The following is a 21794-nucleotide window of genomic DNA, read 5'->3' on the forward strand; positions in this document are numbered from 1 at the left end:
TAATTAGTGCGCCAAGACGTTACTTGTTCTATGACACACAGAGCTTCTCTTTCCAACTTCTCCTTCCTCGTCTCCATTCCTATCCCCCTTCCCCGGAATCCCTTTGCTTTATCACCCGCAGATCCAGGGCCTCTGTGGCCGCACCATGGATTGCGGTTTGTGGATCGCGCACCGGGGGTCACGGTGTTGGATCCAGTGTGTCGGATTCTGAGTCATGTGGGCTGATCGTGGTGCTGATGGCGGACCCTGTGTCGCGTTGGCATTGGGCATGGGCGGTGGACCAGGACCGCGGTGGTTGCTTGTAATGGGTCCTGGTGGGCGGCGGTGGACGGTGACTGAGGACTGGAGTGGCGTCTGGTCTGGATGGTGGATCGTGGTCTGGATGGTTGCTGAGCATGGACTGTGCTTGCAGCGGGACTGCTTGGCATGTCATGTTGGGGTTATCCTTCTGGATGTCTACCCTCATCAAATGCTGCTAGAGACTGTGATTATTGATGATGTTCTCCTACAAGTGGCATCTATTGCACTTCTGTCCGTCCTTGGAGAGGGATCCCTCACATGTGGCTCTCTCTGAGGTTTCTACGTATTTTTACCCTGTTAAAAGGGTTTTTAGTAGTTTTTCCTCACTCTTGCTGAGGGTTAAGGACAGAGAATGTCACACCCTGTTAAAGCCCTATGAGATGAATTGTAATTTGTGAATAAGGGCTACACAAATTGATTGATTGATTAAAAACCTGTGCAACTGTGTTTATAGAGAATTGCCAGTATTCGACTACTGTTAAATTTCAAAGCTACAGAAACAATTTCAAATCCTTGTTTGTCATTAAGCATAGAACACAGCATCAGCCTTTTTACGAGCCAGATACTCTGGAATCTGACTTCAGACCATACAGAAGTCAGTTGCCAGGCTTTAAACCAGAGGAAATGGGTTGGAACACATCCTGGTTTCATTCTCTGTACAACAGCAACCTGTATGTTTGAGAATTGATTTAAGGTTCCTTTAAATATTTTCTACTTAAAGTGGAATTTTATAGTGTTTTTTATTTCTTTGTTTTGAGAAGCATCATATTTGAGAAGCAAGATATATGCATATAAGTATCAAGGGAATTAATGGTGATATGTCTCTAGACAATTAAATACAACAAACATACTTGAATACACTACAGAAGCTAAAAAAATACAGAGGTGTAAATAATTAAGTCAATGGAGATGAGGAAAACTGAAATGGTATCTTGCATAAAATATTTTACAATGTAACAGTTGGGCTGTTTTAAAATCATTTGTAACGTACATTAGTGACAAGTCAGCTGCATTGAAAAGCAGGCGCAGTGATGTCTTGTACTCAATTAGATGCTGCAGGAGTTGATGCATTGTTCAGTGTGATGCATCTAAGATTAAGATATGTTTATTCATACCAAACACATGCACAGACATATACAACACACCCATGCAATGGCAGGCAAATTCAACCTCTGCATTTAACCCATCTGTGTGCAGGACACACAGAGCAGTGAGCGAACATGTACGGCGCTCGGGGAGCAGATGTTGGGGGAGTAAGGTGCCTTGCTCAGGGGCACCTTAGGTAGGGAGACTCTTGGATTTTTGGACAGATCAATCCAGGTTCGTCTTTTGTTGTCTCTCCGTGGAGTTGAACCAGAGACCTTCTCTGCCCATAGTCCAAGTTTCTGCCACTAGACCACCGCCTCTCTAGTTGGTGCTTGACGTAGTAATGCTAGTGACAAAGTGACACTTGACAGCATCAATCACCCCACCCTGTGTCTTTCAAGCCCCCAGCAAACATCTTACAGTAGAGATAGTTTCTTAATTTCTTTTCAATATCTCATAACCTGGCATTACCTGTGTTATCTCAGACAAATGGTAGACATAAATAATGAAGCTCTAGCACCATGTTGCAACTGATCAGCCTCAACATGGAAACATCAGTAATTTGTCTCTTTGAATTTACTAGATGGTAGTACCAAGTACAGTGTTAGGGTTAGTGGACTTTCATTTAAATGATTCCAGCTGGCAGACCAGGTCAAAACAACATTAAGATACCAGCGTTTGTGAAAAGAATCATTGCTGTACAGCTTTGAATGTCTTTGTATATGATTGGCCTCATGATTTAAGGTAAAGCGGAAAATGGATTCACTATTTGATGCCAATTTCCTGTATCTTTAAGAATAGGATTCTCAAACCAGCCCCCCAAAAACTCACTTTTGTTAAATGTCAGAATAAAAATGTCTTACAGTGGCTATATTCATTATTACAAACTGTAATGCATGTATTTACTGCAGGGCGGCTGTGGCTGGGGGTGTAGGGGTCGTCCTCCAACCTGAAGGTCAGCAGTTCAATCCCCTTTCTGACCCATCTACATGCCGAAGTGTCCTTGGGCAAGATGAACCCTGAATGGCCCCCCATAGAACAACAAAGTGCTGCGAATAGATGCACTGTATGAATGGGTGAATGTAAAACTGTACTGGAAAATGCTTCAAGTGGTCATCAAAACATGAAAAGCGCTATATAAATACAAAACCATTTAACTTTAGTGCACCTTTTTAAATTCTATGTAGTTCATGAATTTATCCCATTTTTTTTTCTGCTACACACTCAATTTATTAATTCCTGAAGCTAATAAGGGAAATGCTCTCAGCGTCCCAAGCTTAGACATTGCTAGAACTAAATGATTTATATTGACCGGGAGGATGTACTTCGTTCTAACTACCTGAAGCCCAGCCGAAGATCTGACTAGCTTGTTATGATACAAAAAAAGTGTTCGTTCGATTCATAAACATACAGCATCAGGTGAGATGAAAACACTTCAGTGCACTTTTACATCACTTTCTATTGAGGCTCAAATCTTTGGGTTGTCTGGTTAGTGTCATCGTCACCTCATCACACTCTTAGCTGCCTATTAAGACTGATCGTGATGCTTTAATTATTTCTTGAAGAACTTTTATATTGTTTGAGCTATGAGTTGTATGTCTCCTTTTGATTAAGATTCGTATCATCTCTGAATCACAATTATGGATTAATGACAGAAAAGCCTGTTATACCAATTAACAAACGGACACAAATGTCATTTTGTCTTTAAAGTTTTTATTCACCTTTCAGTAAACAGGAAACAAACAAAAAAAGCCTGTAAGACACCAAAAAAAGTGTAGGTAAGTGAACAGTTAAAGATAAATAAATTAAAAAAAAAAAAAAATCAATGGTAGAGTTTGTTGTTTTACCTCATTATGCCTTCTCTGCTGCTTTCTCTGCTGCTGCCTCCTCTTCTGCCCCCTTGGTGTTACGTGTGTAAATCAGCTGCGCTCTGTGTTTGGACACCAGTTTGATCATGCCTGGAAGACAACACACAACAACATTTGTGGTTAGCATGATCTGATTTTAAACCACCCATTTGTATCAACTAGGTCATGTGTCAAGAAAAGATGTGCATTCTGCTGGGTGACATCACTTAGAAGATTGAATAAAACATATCCACTAGTTCAGTGTAATTAAAACAAATTTGATTACATGGGAAGCCATTTACTGGGTATAACACACACTATGAGCTAAAAGGTGAGGTTCACCTTTGGCAAGCAGTTCCTGGAGAGCATTCCTGGCCAGAGAGCCGCGGACCTTCAGCCTCTCAGACACGACAGCAGGGGTGATGAGCTTGTAGTTGGGCACTTCTTTATACAACTTCTCATAGGTGGCCTTGTCGAAGAGCACAAGGTTGTTGAGCTTGTCCCTCACCTTTCCCTTGGACCACTTCTGCTCAAAAGGTAAATAAAGGGGTCAGTGTGTAGACTCATACAATTATTCAGGATATTCATGATATAAATGAGTCCATCTTGGGATCAAATCGAACAACTGTACCTTCTTCTTGGCCTTGCCTCCAGACTTGTTGACTGGGTCCTTGTCCTTCTTGGACTTCCCAGCGTCCTTCTTCTTATCTTGTTTGGGAGGCTGAAATCAGGGGACAAAATAGTCCATCACATTAATGCTATATGTGGGCCTTGCAGCACGTGTGCTGTATTTCAGACAACGGTGTCTAACCAGCCGTTAACTCTGGTAGCCGGCCTGGGGGTGGCCAAGTCACGTACTCAACATTTATAGTCTCACTTTTAAAATGGGTAACTAATATTGGTAATTGTCAACAGCGTTGACACCCAGGTAATACTTCAAGTAAAAATGCAGACGGAGTTATTACGAGTTACTTTGCTAGACTCGTCTGTAACTGCAGTGCAGTGCAGTATGAAAGCGTGGTGGAATTATCAGGCTAGCTAGCTAGCTAACTAGCGTGCAGCTAAATGCGTAAAAGGACAAAATAACTGGATTTAGGCTCTTTTATAGGAAGGTGGAACAACAAAGTTTATTCACCAGTTGTTCCGAATTACTACGACACGGATGGGATTTCATAAAGACGAGTAATTTTCATTAAGATCGGACAAAACGTGGAAAACTGTCCTCACCATGTTTCCTCGTCAAGATGTCGGAGCGAAAGGAAGCTTACCCGTGCTAGAGCCCCTTAGACAACCCGTATATGCGGAAACGGGTTGAGGGATTCTGGGTAATGGAGTCCTCTTCGCGTCTTATCGTTTCTGTTGATTTTAACTGTACATACCAGCTGATCAAACCACTATGCGACACTCACATCTGTACACAAACATCTAAAAGATGAACCGGGTCACAAAGGCTGCTGGTTTATAATTTTCCGGTGTTTGGAAACCGCAGAGGTCACGTGACGGTGTTATCGTCTGTGCGTCGTCAACATGGTGATCTTCAGTGTCTATTTGGTGAACAAGGCTGGAGGTTTAATTTACCAATACGACAACTATGTCCCGAGGGCGGAAGCGGAGAAGACATTCAGCTTCCCGTTAGACCTGGTGCTCAAACACCACGATGAAAAAGTAGTCGTTTCGTTCGGACAACGGGACGGAATCAGAGGTAAACTTAAAAGTTAGCATTAGCATGTTAGCTCATGTCAGCTATTAGCCGCTACTGTGCTATTAAGATCTGAAAAAACACTGCAAATGTGATTTGAAAAACTGAACAAGGAAGTAATGAACCAGTTGTATTTGTTAAGTGCATAATAACAGTGCCCACAATTGAATGGGTTCCTAAAGACTGACTGTGTGTTGCCTCATTTTTTAAAACCCTACTACTATATTGAACTCCCTTAGCATGGTCTGTGGTGTTTTTCATCTTTAAGTTGCATGACACAATCGTATGTTCATCAATTTACTGTCTTATGGTGTCTGTTTGTGTATGACTCCTGTGTCCTTCCCCAGTGGGACATGCAGTGCTCTCCATCAATGGAGCTGATGTGATTGGAAAGAACACAGCAGAAGGAAAGGACATCCTTGAGTACTTGAAAGACGCCTCAAACTATCCTGTGTCTATTCGATTTGGACGTGCACGCCTGAGCTCCAACGAGAAGCTGATGCTGGCATCCATGTTTCACTCGTAAGTTTCAGATTTGCACTGAGGTTGGGGGCTTGTGTGCTGCAGATAGATTCATGTCACAGTGACGACAATCTGAGCAAGACACTGAATACAGAGTGAACAAATGTGATAGCTGCAGGTCTGATGTGTTTTAATAATCAACGTCCAGTTTGGTTGTTTTCCTCAGGTTGTTTGCTATAGGCTCACAGCTGTCTCCAGATGCTGGCAGCTCGGGGATCGAGATGCTAGAAACAGACGTCTTCAAACTCCACTGCTTCCAGACTCTCACAGGTGAGTGGTGTAAACTAAGTGTCATTGCATGTGAAATAAGGACCAACAAAATTGTTCATAGTTTTTCTAACTTTGTAATGATATGTAACTGAAATCGTTCTCACTGTTTGTTCTGTCTCTGTTATTTCAGGGATAAAGTTCATTGTGCTGGCTGACCCTCGACAATCCGGCATTGATGCACTGTTGAGGAAGATTTATGAAATCTATTCCGATTTTGCCCTCAAGAACCCGTTCTACTCTCTGGAAATGCCTATCAGGTAATTTCAGGAGACAACAATGTTTCGTTACACTTTGCTGTGTTTTTATGTGTCTTTGGCTACATCCACACCACTACATTTAGTTTTACATGCATCACTGTTCAATCAGTTAATCTAACTATTTGTATAGCCCATATTCAAAAATTGTTTCAAAGGGCTTTAACAAGTTGTGACATCCTCTATCCTAAACCCTTATAAAGTCAAAGGGAAAACTACAAAAAAAACTTTAAATAATGTTGAAACCTCAGAGAGCCACATGTGAGGGATGCAGATGCAGATTGTGTTTGTCTTTTACCTCCATTTTCAGATGAAAACATGCTAGTGTGAATGTAGTAAGGCTAAATCCATACTAATATTGCACACAACATTTCATTTACTTATACAGTGTCTCCAGCACATCCCAGCTCCTGTGTCACTGTTAATCTGTGTGATTTTCAGGTGTGAACTCTTTGATCAGAATCTGAAGAGCGCGCTGGAGATCGCAGAGAAAGCCGGCAACTTTGGAGCTGGATCCTGAAGCAGGAAACAACATGAATTTGTTTGTTTCACGATCACAAGAGCTTTAGTGAATTTCGATGACTGAGGACCTTGTTGAAGGAAATTATGTGGATTCTCTTCGTTCCTTGTGGAACTGGGATGTGACACATTGTAAATACATGTTTTGTAAATACTTGAAAAGATTAAACCCACGTGTGTTAATATTTCATGTGTAGTTTGTCTTTGTTTGCATAAATATTGGATTTCTGTGTGATTTAAAATACACTGAGCATAAACGAGAGAAGATATTGGATTGAAAAAGTAGAATTTATTTAAGCCTGTGTAAATATTGTGTCTTAATTAATGCATGATCAATTATTACGTTAAAAAAAACTAATATTTTGGATAACATACAAGTTTTTGATCTAGGTTTCAGTTTTGTCCTCTGGGCTTTGTAATGCAACAGTGACCGAAGGGAGTGAAACGTTTCTATAGTCTTGTCGCTACCACATTCCATTACATTCATGTAAATTCCACTGTTTACATATTGTAAACAGTAAATATTGATAAGCAACTTGCAAAGCACTTAAAAAATCCTCAACTTTTATGAGCTTCATTTACACCTTTGTTGTACAGCTGAAAAAATACAGAGGTATAAAAAAAAAAGTCAGGTAAGAACAACATTTAAAGACGATGTTGGCTCAAATAATGCAGTTTCCTCTGGTTGCAGTGGTTGAGGTGTAATGGTGTTTTAATCAGCCTTCTTGGACATGTTTCCCATCTTGGTCCGGATGTTGCGCAGCAGGAAGAATCCGACAGCGGTGACACCACAGACGATCTCTGCTACCCAGAAGGCCATTTCCCAGCCGTGGTGCTTGGCGATTGTGCTGAATGGAAGTCCGGACAGGAAGCCACCAACTTAGGGTAACAAAAAAATGTATCTGTTGTTCACTCCCAAAGATGAGAGAAAAGAAAAACTGCAGAGTATATTCTACTGCACTGGCGTCACTGTGAGATGTTTAGATACAGTGGCCCTAAATACAAATACAAATTGGTTGTACACAAAATACAACCAATAACAATACATAACAAATAAAACACAATAGCAAATAAAACCACTGCAAATAAGAAAAACGACAGATACGAAAACAAAAGCAAATCAATAAACACATTTTTTTCAGAAATTCCTTCCAGTCAGGCTGTGGCTGAGGGTTATAGTGGTCGTCCTCCAACCGGAAGGTCGGCAGTTTGATCCACATTCTGACCCATCTCCGTGTCCTTGGGCAAGATGCTTAACCCTGAAGGGCCCCCCATAGAATAACAAAATGCTGTGAATAGATGCACTGTGTGTGAATGGGTGAATGTAAAACTGTACTGTAAAGCACTTTGAGTGGTCATCAAGACTAGAAAAGCACTATATAAATACAAAGCCATTTACCATTTAAAAGATGGACAGTGCATCCGTCCAATCAGTGACAAGCCTTTTCAATATAGGTTAATGCTAGCCTGGATGCCAGACGAATTTAGCCCCACCCATATCATTTGAGGTCTGGAAGTTGGGTCTGGCATCGCTACGTTGGGGAGAAACTATGCCCAAACAGAGGCTGTTCGGACCAATCAAATTGTCAGGGAGGGCTTTATACGATGATGGACAGATGATCAAAAGTAACGTAATCAGTACCATCGCCAAAGTGCGCTTGGGTTGAATTCGTTTTCAACAAAAATGGAGAGCTGAGATATGTAGATGCTGCCATTGAGTGTGTTTTAGAAGACATCGACAGCGCATTCATTTTGAAAGAGGAACAGAGAAACTTGATCAAGGCATTTGTAGAACGAAAAGATGTTTTTGCCGTCCTTCCCACGGGATTCGGAAAAAGTTAAATTTATCAGCTGGCCCCGATGGTCGCGAAGAAGATGGGACACAATGAAAACCCAGTCGTCATTGTGGTTTCTCCTTCGGTCGCACTCATGGAGGACCAAGTGAAAGAGGCGACAACTATGCGTCGCTTAACATACTTCACATACTACGTTGCTGAGATTGGTTGTAGGTCTATCCAATTGAGCGAAATAGCTTTTTTTTTCTGTTTCGGTTGAAACACGCCCCATAATCACAGCCCAATGGAGCGCTATCAGACTCATATTCTGACTAGACTTATGAGTATGACAACGTCAGGTTAGGTTAATGTTGCTGGATTTTGTAATATGTTGTGTTTTCGCACTTAAGGGCCGGCCTAATAATGCAATATATGAAGTAGTAAGAGTAAATAGGATTAAGGAAAAACAAATGGTATGTCATTGTATTATTAGCATTTAGGGATAGTGTTGCTAACAAGCAATTCACAATAGCTTATACACGCTCCGCATGAATAACTGGCTTGAAAATCAACTTACTGTTGGCCATCAAGGCGACAATGGCATGTGATGTCCCACAGTAGTTGGATGGGGCGCTCTCATTGGCTATAACTCCAAACAATGCTATTGGTCCGTAGGAGGAGAAACCGAAAGCAGCACCCAAGCAGAGTATCCACACCTGAACATGAGACATGAGAGTCTGATAAAGGGTGTTCCGCATTAAAGAATATGTCATTACAGTGTGTATGTTCAGTGATAGATACCTTTGAGCTGTCGGCAGTGACTGTGACTCTGAACAGGTACATGGACACAAACATTCCTGCCATCATGCAGTTCAGGATGAAGTGGCGAGGATTGCCATAGATTCTCCTGCCTTGCTGTACAAAATAAAGATTAAATAAATGTATGGGTTTTGCTGGCTATACAAAGGTATAAAAGGTGACTGGTCAGTTAATGTATTTTTATTATTATCCTTCTACTTGAAGTTGTACAGTATTTACTTTGTGTAGACACTACCTCCATGTAAGTTATGGTGCATAACACATTATCTTTCTTTGCAATTGTTCCTGTAATACATATTTTTCTTTTGTAAGTTTATGTGGTAAAAAGCAACTGGAATAGAAAAAGATACTGAAAAGGACACACTGTTGAAATGTCGACAGGTCTGTAAGTCTGTATTTGACATTTCAAAAACCAAAATCCATTTCCTGCAAAAATTCTATTTCCTTCATTAGGTTGGGGTATATGTGGGAAATTTTATTTGCTAAATTGTTCAATGGTCAGTTCAAAAGCTCAAAGCAGATCATTTAGGCAAAAATGTAGAAGTAAATTGTTTCAATATGTAAAGCAGATTTTAATTTTAGTAAGTGAGTAAAAATCCTTTGGAGCGCTCAGTGGGCTTCTATAATAACTGCATCAGTTGCCAACATAAACATGCAAAGGTGAAAAAGTCCATCATCCAGATGTTCAAACTCACTTTGGCCACAGCCTTGTCAGAGAGGTAACCTGCGGCGAGACTTCCAAACAGACCTCCGACTTCCAGGGCACTCATGTATGAGCTTCCTATGAAGAACAACACAGTGATTCACAGGAAATAATGAGCTGCTTCTCACCAAAGAGTAGAAGGCATCTTCTCTATCCCTCTGTCATACCCATGAGTGTAGACTGGTCCTTGTCCTGGATTAGAAACAACTGGCCCCAGTCGGTGCAGGCCGTCTTCACCCCGAACACCACCAGGTACGACACCGACAGCAGCCACAGGTACGGAGACAGCAGGAACTCAGAAAGGGTGCTCTCATCACTCGAGGATCCTGAACAGGAAACACACAGAAAACAGTTGTCATCATGGCTCTTCTGATGTCTCAATTTTTTCGAGAGGGAATTTTTTCAAACTTGGTACAAATATTCAATTGGACTCAAAGATGAATTAAATAGAATCTAGTGGTCAAAGGTCAAGGTCAGTATGACCTTACAAAACAGGTTTATTTTCTTTTGAATTTAACATGCCCTGAATACCTTGAAAGGTCAATGTTACAGTTGCTTCACAAATCAGGATTTTGGTCTCTTGAACTTAATATGTCAAGTCTGTCTGCAGGGAATTTCTTCAGGTTTTGACCAGTTCTCTGATTAGGTTTCAATGGTCAAAGGTCATGATGACATACCACTGTGACTGTACCTAGAGGGACTGAAACTGCACTGGTAGGCAGAGGATTATACTGAGGCGCAGTAAATATAGTTTGTATGTTTGTGAAACTTCACACTAAACACATGACATAATCGGTGTAACGTAACATCCCCTGGTGCAGGTGGAAGGGATCTAACTCTCTACTTCTAATCATATCAACACATGAAACATCTCAAACCACACATCCTACTTTTACACTTTTTGGTGCACGAGCGAGACACAGCGCACACAGGTGGCATGTGAGGGGCACACTTGGTACGGAGTCCACCATGTCACTGACCTTTAGTCACAACAAGAGTCACATGCTACACACACACACACACACACACACACACACACACCTGGGCAATGTATACCGAGAAAAGTGTTGACCACTGTTTCTTATTGTTATGAAACTAATTATTGATTTATTATCAATCCTTCTGCAAAAACTGAGTCTCACCTCCTCTGCTCTTCCTGGCTGCCGCCTCGACATTGGGGAGCCCCACATCCTTGGGCTCATTCTTGATGACCAACAGGCAGAAGAAGGAGAAGGCCACACAAGTCATCCCAGAGACGAACAGTATCGCCCTCCAGCTGTGCGTCTGTGCCAGCACTGTGGCAATAATGGGTCCTAGGCTGCCAGCCAGATTCATGCTGCAGGAGAGAATGGCCCACCACGTCCCAAATTGAGAGGGCTCGAACCACTGACAGCAGACGAGAGGAAATATTTAAAGTTCTGAAATAGCATCACTATCTTACCTCTGATGTACAGAGGGAGGATATAATTCTCGATGCAGTGCAGGGTTGGGATCTGACAGCCAGTAATAACTGGATGAAAAGTAATTTCATGTTTCATGATGTGACAGTCTGTGTTAGTGAGGTCAAACATTGGAAAGAAAAACTTTTAAATTCTACTGTACATATTTCCCAACAATATGTACAGTAGAATTGTATTATCACAAAGTTTTTTATAAATGATCGACATATATTGTGTTTTTCAAACACAATATATTTTGGGAATGGAATGTTCGATGGATGGACGGGTTGGTGAATAGATGGATGAATGGATGGACAAATGGATGGGTTGGTGAATAGATGATGGATGGATGGGTTGGTGAATAGATGGATGGATGGATGGATGGGTTGGTGAATAGATGGATGGATGGGATGGTGAATAGATGATGTATGGATGGGTCATTTTCATCAAGCAACAGATATACAAACTACGCTTTTACATTTTAAACCACATGTGAAATAAGTCATAAAAAAGCTAAGAATAAAATTGGTCTTTCTCTACAGAAATAGGTGCTTTTTCACTTTCCTTGCCAGAAAACGCATAATTGAGTCTGTTTTTATATCAGTTTTAGATTATGGTGATGTTATTTATGGGAATACATCACCATTGTAAATGAGGGTCTTATTCCTCAATGTGTTTTCCGTGACTTAAATAAATAATCAATCAATCAAAAACATCTAATTTGAACCTTTAAAGGATGTTTTTTTAAACTTCAAAGGCTCTTTCTGAAATATATTATAATTGGACCCAGTTTGTAGTGTTTGTTCAAGGTGCATAATGGAATCTATTTATTCTAATTAACAATAAGCAGTGAGAACTAAAACTAAACATCTTGTATTCAGTATCAGCACAGTGCTGCATGATTTACTGTAATTCGGTTCACCTTGCGCAGCACTCGGCCACAGGGAGGCCAACCGAGGCCCTGACCGAGTCCGTTAAGAAACCACAGGGCAGAGAAGACAGCAACAGTGGACGACCAGGAGAACAAAACGTTGATGCCTCCCACCATGAACAGGCCAATTGAGAAGAGCCAGCGGGCGCTGATCTGGTCAGAGAGAACACCGCTGATGAACTTACTGATAGCGTAGGCCAACGACTGACTGCTGGTGATCATGCCTGAAAACAGGGAGGACAGAGAGCAGGATTTTAAGTCCTAAATATCTTAGAGAGAAGTGACATGTAAAGCTACCTCTTTGTTTAATTATGTACACATTTTTATAACGTATTTAACTTTCCTGGTTTTGCTTTCCTTCTTTGCTTTGACCCTAACCCTTCTTGAAAGGTTTCATTTTGACAATTCATTATTATATAATAGTCATTCAGTAGTGGTATATTTTCTTTATTTCCTTTGTTGTGATGCTATAAAGTTTGAAGCGTAAATAATACTAATTTTCAAATTTGAAAAAGGAGGTATAAGGTTTCATTTAAAAATAATTTTAACACTGAACTTAACGCTGTAACAATTAAGCACAAAGTCAATGTAAAACCTAGTCTCTCATACCCAGGTCATCCTTGTCCATCTGAATCTCTTGCATCAGAGACGGCATCACAAAGGAGAAAGTCTTTCTGTTGAAGTAGTAGAGTGTGTAGCCGACAAACATGGCCAGAAATATAGTTAGTCTGTAGTATCCATAGCTCGCTGTAGCCATGCTTGTAGATTTCAGACAGTCCTGACAAAAACTGAGTAAAAATATAAGTCGATCGGTTTGAACGAGTCCGGCTGCTTGTGACAGTGAACTTTGCCTCCAGCTCCACTGCACCGATGTGGACGAGTGGAAGAGGGTTTGCAATCAGCAGGAAGGAAGTTAATGGTCAACTTCTCTTCCCCAAAGATGATTGAATCTGGATTGTTAGCTGAGTGCTGCAGGCACGCAGGTCACACAGGGCCTGGTAACACAACCACACACTGTGTGTATATGATGTTTTGTCTCCCTCAGGCACAAATTATAAAAAAAGCTTCTTCTTCTTGACCCTGGAGTTCTTGTCCTGTGTTGCTCCTGTTTGTCCCTCAGAGGATATCGTGGAAGGAGGAGTCACTCTGATGAGTTTAATGATTCACTGAGGAGTCCAACAGCAGCAGCAGGGCAGGGGGAGGCTCCTTTCTCTGTGAGGAGGCATGTGAAGTCTAATTATCCTCAAAACACCTGAGACACACACGTTTACTTTCCAGAAAGTGTAGGATATTAACATTTGATAATTGTTAAAAAAATTTCCACATTACATTTAACAGATCAAACCTTCCTGTTGATAAATATGAAGTATGAAGCTTCCTATATTAGCCATGTTCAGTGAAAGCAGAGCAGCTACCTCCTCACTTATTTGTGTGCTAACAGCAGTTTGCTCTTTTTCTGACTTTCCCCCAAATAACTCGGCCTCATGTTGTCACGGTGGAGCGGCCATGTACTTATCATAAGAATAAATTATAGGTTTTAACGACTTATCTGTGAGTCTCCTTGTTTTTAAGGCTTTTTGTACTATGATAATAATAATACAGCCATGGGAGCTACTCCTGATGACGGCACTGCCGAGGAGTGCAGCGTATGCTGCTTCCGCGTAACGTGATCAACTGGCCCCGCCCATTCTCGATGTACTCTGACTCAACCGGTGAGCATGGGCTGAGCATGGGCTCGAGCCTCAACGTACATAAATAAAATAACAATTTCTATTTTATTATGTTTTATTTTGAGGATTTATTATTATAAAACTATATGATTCCGTTATAATAATACTATTATTAACAATAAATCAGTGCTGAAACTATCAATCTCAATTTTACTTCTTGTCATTTGTGTAAGAGTCAAGACTTTACACCCCAAACGTTCTTATTTTTGTTATTACGTGTGTGCGTGTGTGTGTATGTTCAGAGGTTTAAAGGTTCAAAGGTTCAGAGTGTGTGTGTGCGCGCGTGTATTTGTGTGCGCACGTGTGAGGCAGTCCTGACAACCATGGCCCCTCCTCACATCTTTGTCCCATGGCAACTGACAACACACTGCATTTGTGAAGAAGTGCTGCACGGATCCGATGAACCATGGTGAGTGCTCGTTGAAAATAAGGATTAGCAGCACCTTTCATACATTAATCTGAAGGCTGCGGTCCATGGATGACTGTCATTCATGCTTATTGATTGTTATACACGGATATTTATCCCCACAGAGCCTCACATCCAGCTCGAGGAGAAGCGGTGAATCCCGCAGGTACCGAGCACAAGCCCCCACCTCCGAGGTGGACGAGACCCTGTTTGGTAACACCATACCGGTGAGGGGGGGGGGGGGGGTATATCTAATGATTGATTTGTATTCTATTTCGATCTCTTTTAGTAGATTAATTGATAATTAAAATAATTAATTATCAACTAATACTTTTGACATCATATATTTTCTGAGCTAAATTTCTTATCACTTAATCTACATTTCTATCTATCATTTTTAATTCCATGTTATTGAATTCTATTAAAAAAGATACATTTAAAATAATTGTATGTCTTTTAGAGTGAATATGAATGTTGTGTTTGTGATTCCTTAATAATGCTGTGCTCATGATTGTCTGTTTTATTTTGCTTCCCTTTTAAAGTACTTTTAACTTAGATTTTGAAAAGTGCGTTATAAATAAAGTCATCATTAGCATAAGCCACATTCACACAATGCAGGCACAGCTGTCAGGGGCAATTTGTGGTTCAGTGTCTTGGGACAGTGTGTCAGGAGCCAGGGTTCCAACTACCAACCTTCTGGTTAGTTGATGACCGGCTTTATAGCTGTGAGCAGCACAATGTACAAATCTGTCATTGTGTGAAGTTTCATGTGTGGAGACATCACAAGCTATGAGTGCGTTTGTGAGATGTTGCTGACTGACTCTGTCCAGATATCACCAGACAAGTGTGAACACTCAGCCTCCAAGGGCCAGGGTCAAAACCAAAAGATCAAAGGGGGAGAGACGGTTCAAGTCATCACCAAAGACCTGATTCGGAACCTCAGGTAGAAGCACACACCGAAGAGACTCCATTAGAATGTCTGTGTCTACATTTAAAGCATATATGTATAATATAAAAATAAGATACTGCAGGTTTGAAACTCGTCACAATAAACAACATAAAGGTCATTGCAACAGAGCGGAATCGAGACAAACTGCAGAGATTTAACAACACCACCTAAACATTTTTAGGGTCTCTCTGAAGGATCCTTCAGGACAATCCATTATTCTCCCACCAGCTGAGTTTAAGAGGATCATGTCCACGTGCCAGGTTCTCACCCAGGAGCAGAGGATGGAGGCTTATCAGAGGAAGAGGGAAGAAGAAATAGTAGGAAACATGGCAAATCCAGTAAAACAATTTTTTTTTAACCTGTAGATAAACAATAAGACAATAAAACCTAAAATATATCCCTCATTCAGAAAGCTGCTGAGGAGAGGAAGCGTCAGATCTTTGAGGCAGACATGTCCCGTAAAGTGAACCCTGCACTCAATGATCTTGAACTGGAGGCTCAGAAGCAGGCGCAGCGATTGGTGGAGCGGGCCACCATCCTGAGGATGGAGCAGGAGGAGGAGATCAGAGAGCTCAACAAGGTAGAGCATAAACATATTTGAAGTGTCCAAAAGTGATCAGTGACTGGCAGACGAACATGAACATCAGAACCTCTGCTCTCTGTGGGGTGTCGCCAGCAAATTCTGGGCGCTCAGTGCCAAGCCATCTGTGATGCCCAGATCCAAGAGAAGAAGTTGATCCAGGCTGAGATGTCAGAGGAGGAGAAGCGTCTGGACGTCATGATGGAGGTGGAGCGCCGCAGGGCCCTGGAGACTGTGGAGCAGATTGAGGAGCTGAACAAACAGCAGAGGATCAGGTCCGCAGAGAAATACACACAACATTATAAATGGAATTATTTACATGTGAATGATGTAATTGTATTTCATCATTATTGTTAACATTCTTGTCATGAGATCCACTTTCTGATCGTAGGCCACTGGTGAACAGAAAAAGCAAAGGCCTTCCAGTTTGCTGATGTTATCACATTTGCATGCATGTGTGTTTCATTCAAGTGGAATGCAGCAGATCTACGACCAAATCCAGCAGCGCATGGAGGAGAAGCACTTGCATGAAGAGATGAAAGAACTGGAGAAGCAGCAGGTCCGAGAGAACCAGGAGAGAATGAACCTGGAAGACCTCCAGGTGCGGACACCAGGCAGAGACACAACCCACAAACACACAATAACAAAATGAGAAAATACATGTACATGTTGAGGGAAGTGCAACCGCACGCGCGCGCACACACACACACACACACACACACACACACACACACACACACACACACACACACACACACACACACACACACACACACACACACACACACACACACACACACACACACACACACACACACACACACACACACACACACACACACACACACACACACACACGTCCTCTTACTGGATGTCTCCCTCCAGGCCCTGGTGAGGAAGAGGGAGGAGCAGCAGCATCTGCAGGAAGAGGTGATGCGGATCAATGCTGAGACCATGCAGGCCAAGGAGCAGAGGAAGGAGGAGGAGAAGCTGGCAGACATAAGAGACATGGCATACATCCGGAAAAAACAGGTCAGATCAAAACCAGGTTCTGGATCTCTCCACAGAAGAAAAATCCATCACACAAATTCTCAATACAGTGAAAGTTCAGTTTAACATGTTATTAACACGCACGTAAGTCTCCCTTTTTTATGTTGATATTCTTGATCCATCACACAAATTCTCAATACAGTGAAAGTTCAGTTTAACATGTTATTAACACGCACGTAAGTCTCCCTTTTTTATGTTGATATTCTTGAGCTCTGCAGGAGCGAGAAGCAGAATTTGAAGCAGAGCAGAGACGAATCAAGAAGGAGAAGGAGCTGGAGATCGCCAGACTGAGGGCAAAGCAAGAAAAAGCCAAAGACTACAAGGCCGAGCAGGTGCAGAAACAAGCTGACTTTTAAAATCCAATAAGACACGCAACTGCCCAATTATCCTCATTGCACATTAAAGTAGCCTAATAACAGTTACACGGATCCATTGGAATTTAATACATTTCTTGTTTTTGTTTGTAAGGACGGGCTCCAGGCTCGGAGGAACCAGCAGATCAAAGACAGAGAGTGGAGGCGTAAAGAGAAGGAGCTGGCCGTGAAGAAGGCACAGGAGGAGGCCATGCTAAAGGCGGCGCGTCTGAAGCAGGTCCACTGCAAAGAGCACTTCCTGTCGAAGGAGGCCGGTCGGGAGAAGGCAGAATTTGAGAGGGTGCTGAAGTAAGAGTCCCGACTTGATGTTTCTGTGTAAAGGACGTCTGTCACTTACCATATACAGCAGGTTGAATTGATCAGTGTAGTGAGCCGCTCTGTTTTACTACCATTTTATTGATAGTGATTCCTCCACATACACTGACCTTTTTCCCTTTTCTCCACAGGGTGCAAGCGGAAGCAAGAGCCAAACAGATGGAGGAGGAGGAGAATCAGCGTCAGAAAGCGCTACGTCACTCGGAGGCCATCCGGCAGCAGGTGAGGGAACGTGAGCTCTCGGCCGTAGCCAGACGCAGAGAGGTATTCAAGGAGGCTGACCAGCTGATGGAAGAGGCCCGGCAGAGACGCCTGCGCATCGTCGCCTTCAAGGAGAAGAAGCTGAAGGAGCTGAAGTAAGTTACAGCAGGCTAAGAGACCTGTATTGAACTAGAATGTCACTCAGTAGAGCCCATATATCCACCAAGGCCCAACAGTCCCCTCATGAAACCACATTTAAATACAGTCCATCTGGATTTTTACTCTTATCCACACTAAATTGTAGACATTAATACCCACATCCAATATTATTTCTTGAGAAATAAACAAATGAAAAAATTAAATAAGTCCTATTTCACAATGTTAACGAGAGAGAATACATTATCTGGGATCTGCCCTTGTCTGAATCAACACTGAAATTAAACAAATTCTTCCTTGGATCCATTTTCCATCCATCCACCAAGTTTCATGGTAATCTGCCAAATTATTTTTGTGTAGTCCTACTCACAAACAGATAGGGGTGAAAACATAATCGTCTTGGCAGAGGTGAATGCAAGCTCACTCTATATTGAATGTATCCTCACTGTCTAAACCTGATGTGTTTCTCCATGTGCAGGGCGACAGGGCTCTCGGAGAAGTACTGCAGTGAAGTGGAGAGGAAGGCGAGGGCCTGTGTTCTCTGAGTCACTCACACAGCATTTTAGCAAGTGTCTTCGTCTGATTTCTCCATCACATTTTACATGAGAAAGTATTGCAATTACTAATGTGATATGTGAATATTTGTATGTACCAATAAAGGTTTATGTTGCACCCACGTCCCCTTATGAAACATTTAAATCCAAGAGATATGGATTTTTTTATTTGGATCTGTACATACACTTTTAGACATGCCTGAGCTTCTCATCGATGAATTTCTATGAGAAGTAAAAGAAAATGTTGAAGAATCTTTATATTGCAAATTTTAAAGACAGACTGCACCAACATGTAATGGGGTCTCTCCTGACCCATACTACATGTTTTCCAAATAGTTTGGTGGTAATCCATGCATTAGCTTCTGTGTAATTCTGCTAACAGACAGACAAGCAAGGTAATAGACTTTTTTGAAACGTTTCACATAAAGTGACCCCACAAGAGACTTGGTAAATTTTTTTGTTTTTATTTACTCTAGTATTTCCCTTTCAGTTAAGTCATATTCTTTCACTTAATAATGACAGATCCCCTTTTATTATTAATATGCATGACAACAGAAAGGAATTTAACTTATGCTCGGGTTAAGATGACACTTAACACACAGCTCAAAGCATGTAAGGATGTTTAGTACATCAAAGGTAAATACAGGCTCTTATTTCAGACCATTCTTAACAGACAACTGGATTGACTGAGATCTAATGTCTTCATCATAACCATCTTAACACACAACCTATAGGAGTGTTCATGGATCTAATCCGGCTGTCCCAAGGTGAACAAAGGTTCCACCAGCCTGTCGTCTTCCGCCTCCATGTTTGTTCTTGCACTAAACGCAGGAGGAAAACAGGACAGGGGGAGTGGGTGGAGGACAGATGGGTGGGGTCTCCATCTAAACGTTTTTAATTTGTCATGTTCACATCTGTACACATCAAAAAAATAAAAATAAAAGTAATGGTGACCAAGGGAAACACCACAACACCCAGCATACACGGACCTCAGTGACAGGGAGGGTTCAGAGTAAATACACACACGGTACGGTTAAGGGGCTGAGGGTGGAGGGCCCTGGGGATTAGGAGCCGTGGTCCTGTCCTTGCACATACACAGACACAGTCTCACACAAGTACTGTACACGGCACAAGAGGTCACCTAAATACATGGAACCAATGAAGGAGAGCTAACTAGCTATCTAGGAGGGTGGATTGTACAGCCCAGTAAAGGCTGAGAGGGAGTTAAAATTCTTATTTAGACCATCAGGACGGGGACACACACACTCACGCACACTCACGCACACACAGGCATTTAAAACTCCATAAAGCTACACTCCTGTGCAGAATATACTATCATTACTTAGTGTTGCTAGCTATAGCCAGTGACATGGCAATATATGTTCAAATATTATATGTAACAATTTTTTCCTCAGAATATACAATGATGAATTGCAGTATACAGACAAACGAGACAATGTAAGCTGTTCACGTGTTCAGTACATCAAAAGTAAGAGCTTCTCTACGTTAAATTCTTCACGAGTGCAAAATCCAATAATCCTCCACCTACTTCAAAGGTTCGTTGCTGAGCTTTAGCAAGTCCACTTCTGCACAAACCATAAACCAATACAAAAATAACATAAACATAAAACACAAGAAAAACAAACATTGTAAATAAGTAGACATAAATATGGAATGTGAAAAACAAAGAGACATGTGGTCCAATTCTCTTTTCAAAACGATACAAATAAAATTCCTTCGATGCACTAAAATGTTATTTCTGATAACACAACAGAATAAAAAAATATTACTCAAAATCAGAGTGGGCTGTTGCTTGCTTTTTGGCCCCTGTTGTGAGTAGAAGACCATGGAAAGCTGGTGAGGAACACAAAGAGAGAAGGACAGGTGGAGGGAAGATGTTGGGTCAAGTTGTGGTGGGGGTGAAGGTTGGGAGGAGGGTGTTGTGTGTTCACATGCCGTAACCGAAGTTTGGCTGTGGCGGCTGGGCGTAGCCTGGTGCTGTTGTGTAGCCGTAGCCGTAGGGCTGCTGGGGAGGAACAGCCACGTTAGGCCCTGCTGTGAGCATGAGCTGGGGTGTGCCTGCAAATCAAACATCGAGATGAGTCTTTACAGCCAGCGCGACTGTGTTCTCCAGGTGCCGTCTAAGAACCTGGCCAGACCTGATATTAACATTGGTCCTAAGTGATTCAATCACAAGTGGTCAGTGCTAACTTCGTCTGTTCACATCTGGTATTAAAATACGACCTGCAAGTGTCTCCTCTGACCGCTTGTGATGGATCGCAATTCCCTGCTCTATAGGCAAATACATACGGACAATATTTCTGGTCACGAAGACCAAATATGATGGTATTATATTAAATAAGGTCCTGTACCATTTGAGGTGCAACTAGACTATCCCATCCTTCAAATGCAGCAAACAAATTCTTCCTTCGGTCCCTAAAAAAGCTGGCTCCAACAAGTGGGTCCTTCTTGGTAGGGCTGCTTGATTATGGAAAAAATCATAATCACGATTATTTTGGACAATCAAAATTACGATTATTCAAGCGATTATTAATATGTGACCTTATTCTGAAGTCTATGCTTTATATTTTAATCTCTTCCGGTACCGGTAAACAAACCGATGACGACTGCGTGTCTTATTCCTCTGTGAAACCAGGATATCGGTGCCCGGTTATTGAAACCCTTAATGATGGCAACCCTAACACTCTATGACCGACTGACTGGCGCGGAGAAATGCGGCTCCGGTCTGACTGGTCTAAACAGCCAGACGGGAGTGCGCTTGAGAATAGCGGTGCGCCTGCTCAACTGCTACATGGTGTGCTGCTGCTCTCCCTGCTTTTCCACTCGTGCTGTTTTTTTCACCGCCGATCACCACACACACAACTTGGCCCCTTAACTTTACTGTTGCTTGAGAGTCAGAGCCAGAGAGCTGGGTTGCTGAATGCTTTGGGGGAAGGACTGAATTGCACATGCTGACCGGACAGTTTTTACAAACCAGGCATCTAAGCTCTCGCCCTTCAAGAGCCCAGTCGGCATTAGCATCACTCAAGTCTGACATTGTCCCTCATAATAAATAGAAAAGTCAAAATAAGCATCATATAATAAAATGGCTTAAATAATGGTAAGAGTGGTAAAAGACTGTGGAATAAAAACTAGATTAAGAAGAAAAATACAAATAAAATAAGAAGAAAGAAGACTACATTTTGTGGCCTATCCAAGATTCTATTGTTTTACATGAGAAGTTTGAAAGTGTTGAATATCACATTTTTCACAGCCATCCTTCACGGATTCTCCATAATTGCACAGTAGAGCACA

The 21794-nt window shown here is 41.8% G+C and overlaps 5 protein-coding genes across 9 annotated transcripts in view; 2 read left to right on the plus strand and 3 right to left on the minus strand.

Annotated features, from left to right (window-relative positions):
- Nucleotides 1-3079: 3079 nt before the first annotated feature.
- rps25 (ribosomal protein S25) lies at nt 3080-4590 on the minus strand. Its single transcript, XM_062385890.1, has 5 exons — nt 4461-4590; nt 3865-3954; nt 3576-3759; nt 3234-3344; nt 3080-3139 (listed from the first exon to the last, which is right to left on the minus strand). The coding sequence occupies exons 1-4, from the start codon at nt 4461-4463 to the stop codon at nt 3238-3240; spliced, it is 384 nt and encodes a 127-aa protein (XP_062241874.1). The 5' UTR covers nt 4464-4590; the 3' UTR covers nt 3080-3139; nt 3234-3237.
- A 42-nt stretch (nt 4591-4632) lies between these two features.
- On the plus strand, nt 4633-6682 carry trappc4 (trafficking protein particle complex subunit 4). The gene is made up of 5 exons (XM_062385889.1): nt 4633-4935; nt 5280-5454; nt 5621-5724; nt 5855-5981; nt 6420-6682. The coding sequence occupies exons 1-5, from the start codon at nt 4761-4763 to the stop codon at nt 6496-6498; spliced, it is 660 nt and encodes a 219-aa protein (XP_062241873.1). The 5' UTR covers nt 4633-4760; the 3' UTR covers nt 6499-6682.
- An 84-nt stretch (nt 6683-6766) lies between these two features.
- On the minus strand, nt 6767-13296 carry slc37a4a (solute carrier family 37 member 4a). 2 transcript variants are annotated; one of them, XM_062385887.1, is made up of 8 exons: nt 12774-13285; nt 12156-12388; nt 10937-11180; nt 9962-10120; nt 9787-9872; nt 9074-9187; nt 8850-8988; nt 6767-7376 (listed from the first exon to the last, which is right to left on the minus strand). In XM_062385887.1, exons 1-8 carry the CDS (start codon nt 12919-12921, stop codon nt 7210-7212), a joined length of 1290 nt encoding a protein of 429 aa, XP_062241871.1. In that variant the 5' UTR covers nt 12922-13285; the 3' UTR covers nt 6767-7209. The 2 variants fall into 2 exon arrangements, with proteins under 2 accessions (XP_062241871.1, XP_062241872.1); XM_062385888.1 differs by lacking the exon at nt 6767-7376 and adding an exon at nt 7394-7756 and having other exon boundaries at nt 12774-13296.
- Nucleotides 13297-14242: 946 nt separating this feature from the next.
- On the plus strand, nt 14243-18620 carry cfap45 (cilia and flagella associated protein 45). 3 transcript variants are annotated; one of them, XM_062385883.1, is made up of 12 exons: nt 14243-14303; nt 14426-14527; nt 15131-15243; nt 15431-15566; nt 15659-15829; nt 15926-16104; nt 16301-16430; nt 16715-16861; nt 17098-17211; nt 17348-17541; nt 17700-17924; nt 18404-18620. In XM_062385883.1, the coding sequence occupies exons 1-12, from the start codon at nt 14301-14303 to the stop codon at nt 18468-18470; spliced, it is 1581 nt and encodes a 526-aa protein (XP_062241867.1). In that variant the 5' UTR covers nt 14243-14300; the 3' UTR covers nt 18471-18620. The 3 variants fall into 3 exon arrangements, with proteins under 3 accessions (XP_062241867.1, XP_062241869.1, XP_062241870.1); XM_062385885.1 differs by lacking the exons at nt 14243-14303; nt 14426-14527 and adding an exon at nt 14749-14999; XM_062385886.1 differs by lacking the exons at nt 14243-14303; nt 14426-14527 and having other exon boundaries at nt 15016-15243; nt 15478-15566; nt 18404-18619.
- A 302-nt stretch (nt 18621-18922) lies between these two features.
- Nucleotides 18923-21794, minus strand: part of LOC133951755 (clathrin heavy chain 1) — a 34479-nt gene continuing 31607 nt past the window's right edge. For both annotated transcript variants that reach the window (XM_062385881.1, XM_062385882.1), the window contains one exon: nt 18923-20558. In XM_062385881.1, the coding sequence (XP_062241865.1) occupies nt 20428-20558 (131 nt within the window). In that variant the 3' untranslated portion in view covers nt 18923-20427. The remainder of the gene's footprint in view (nt 20559-21794) is intronic.

The sequence above is a fragment of the Platichthys flesus genome, chromosome 4 (assembly GCF_949316205.1).
Source record: "Platichthys flesus chromosome 4, fPlaFle2.1, whole genome shotgun sequence".
Classification (NCBI taxonomy): Eukaryota; Metazoa; Chordata; class Actinopteri; order Pleuronectiformes; family Pleuronectidae; genus Platichthys; species Platichthys flesus.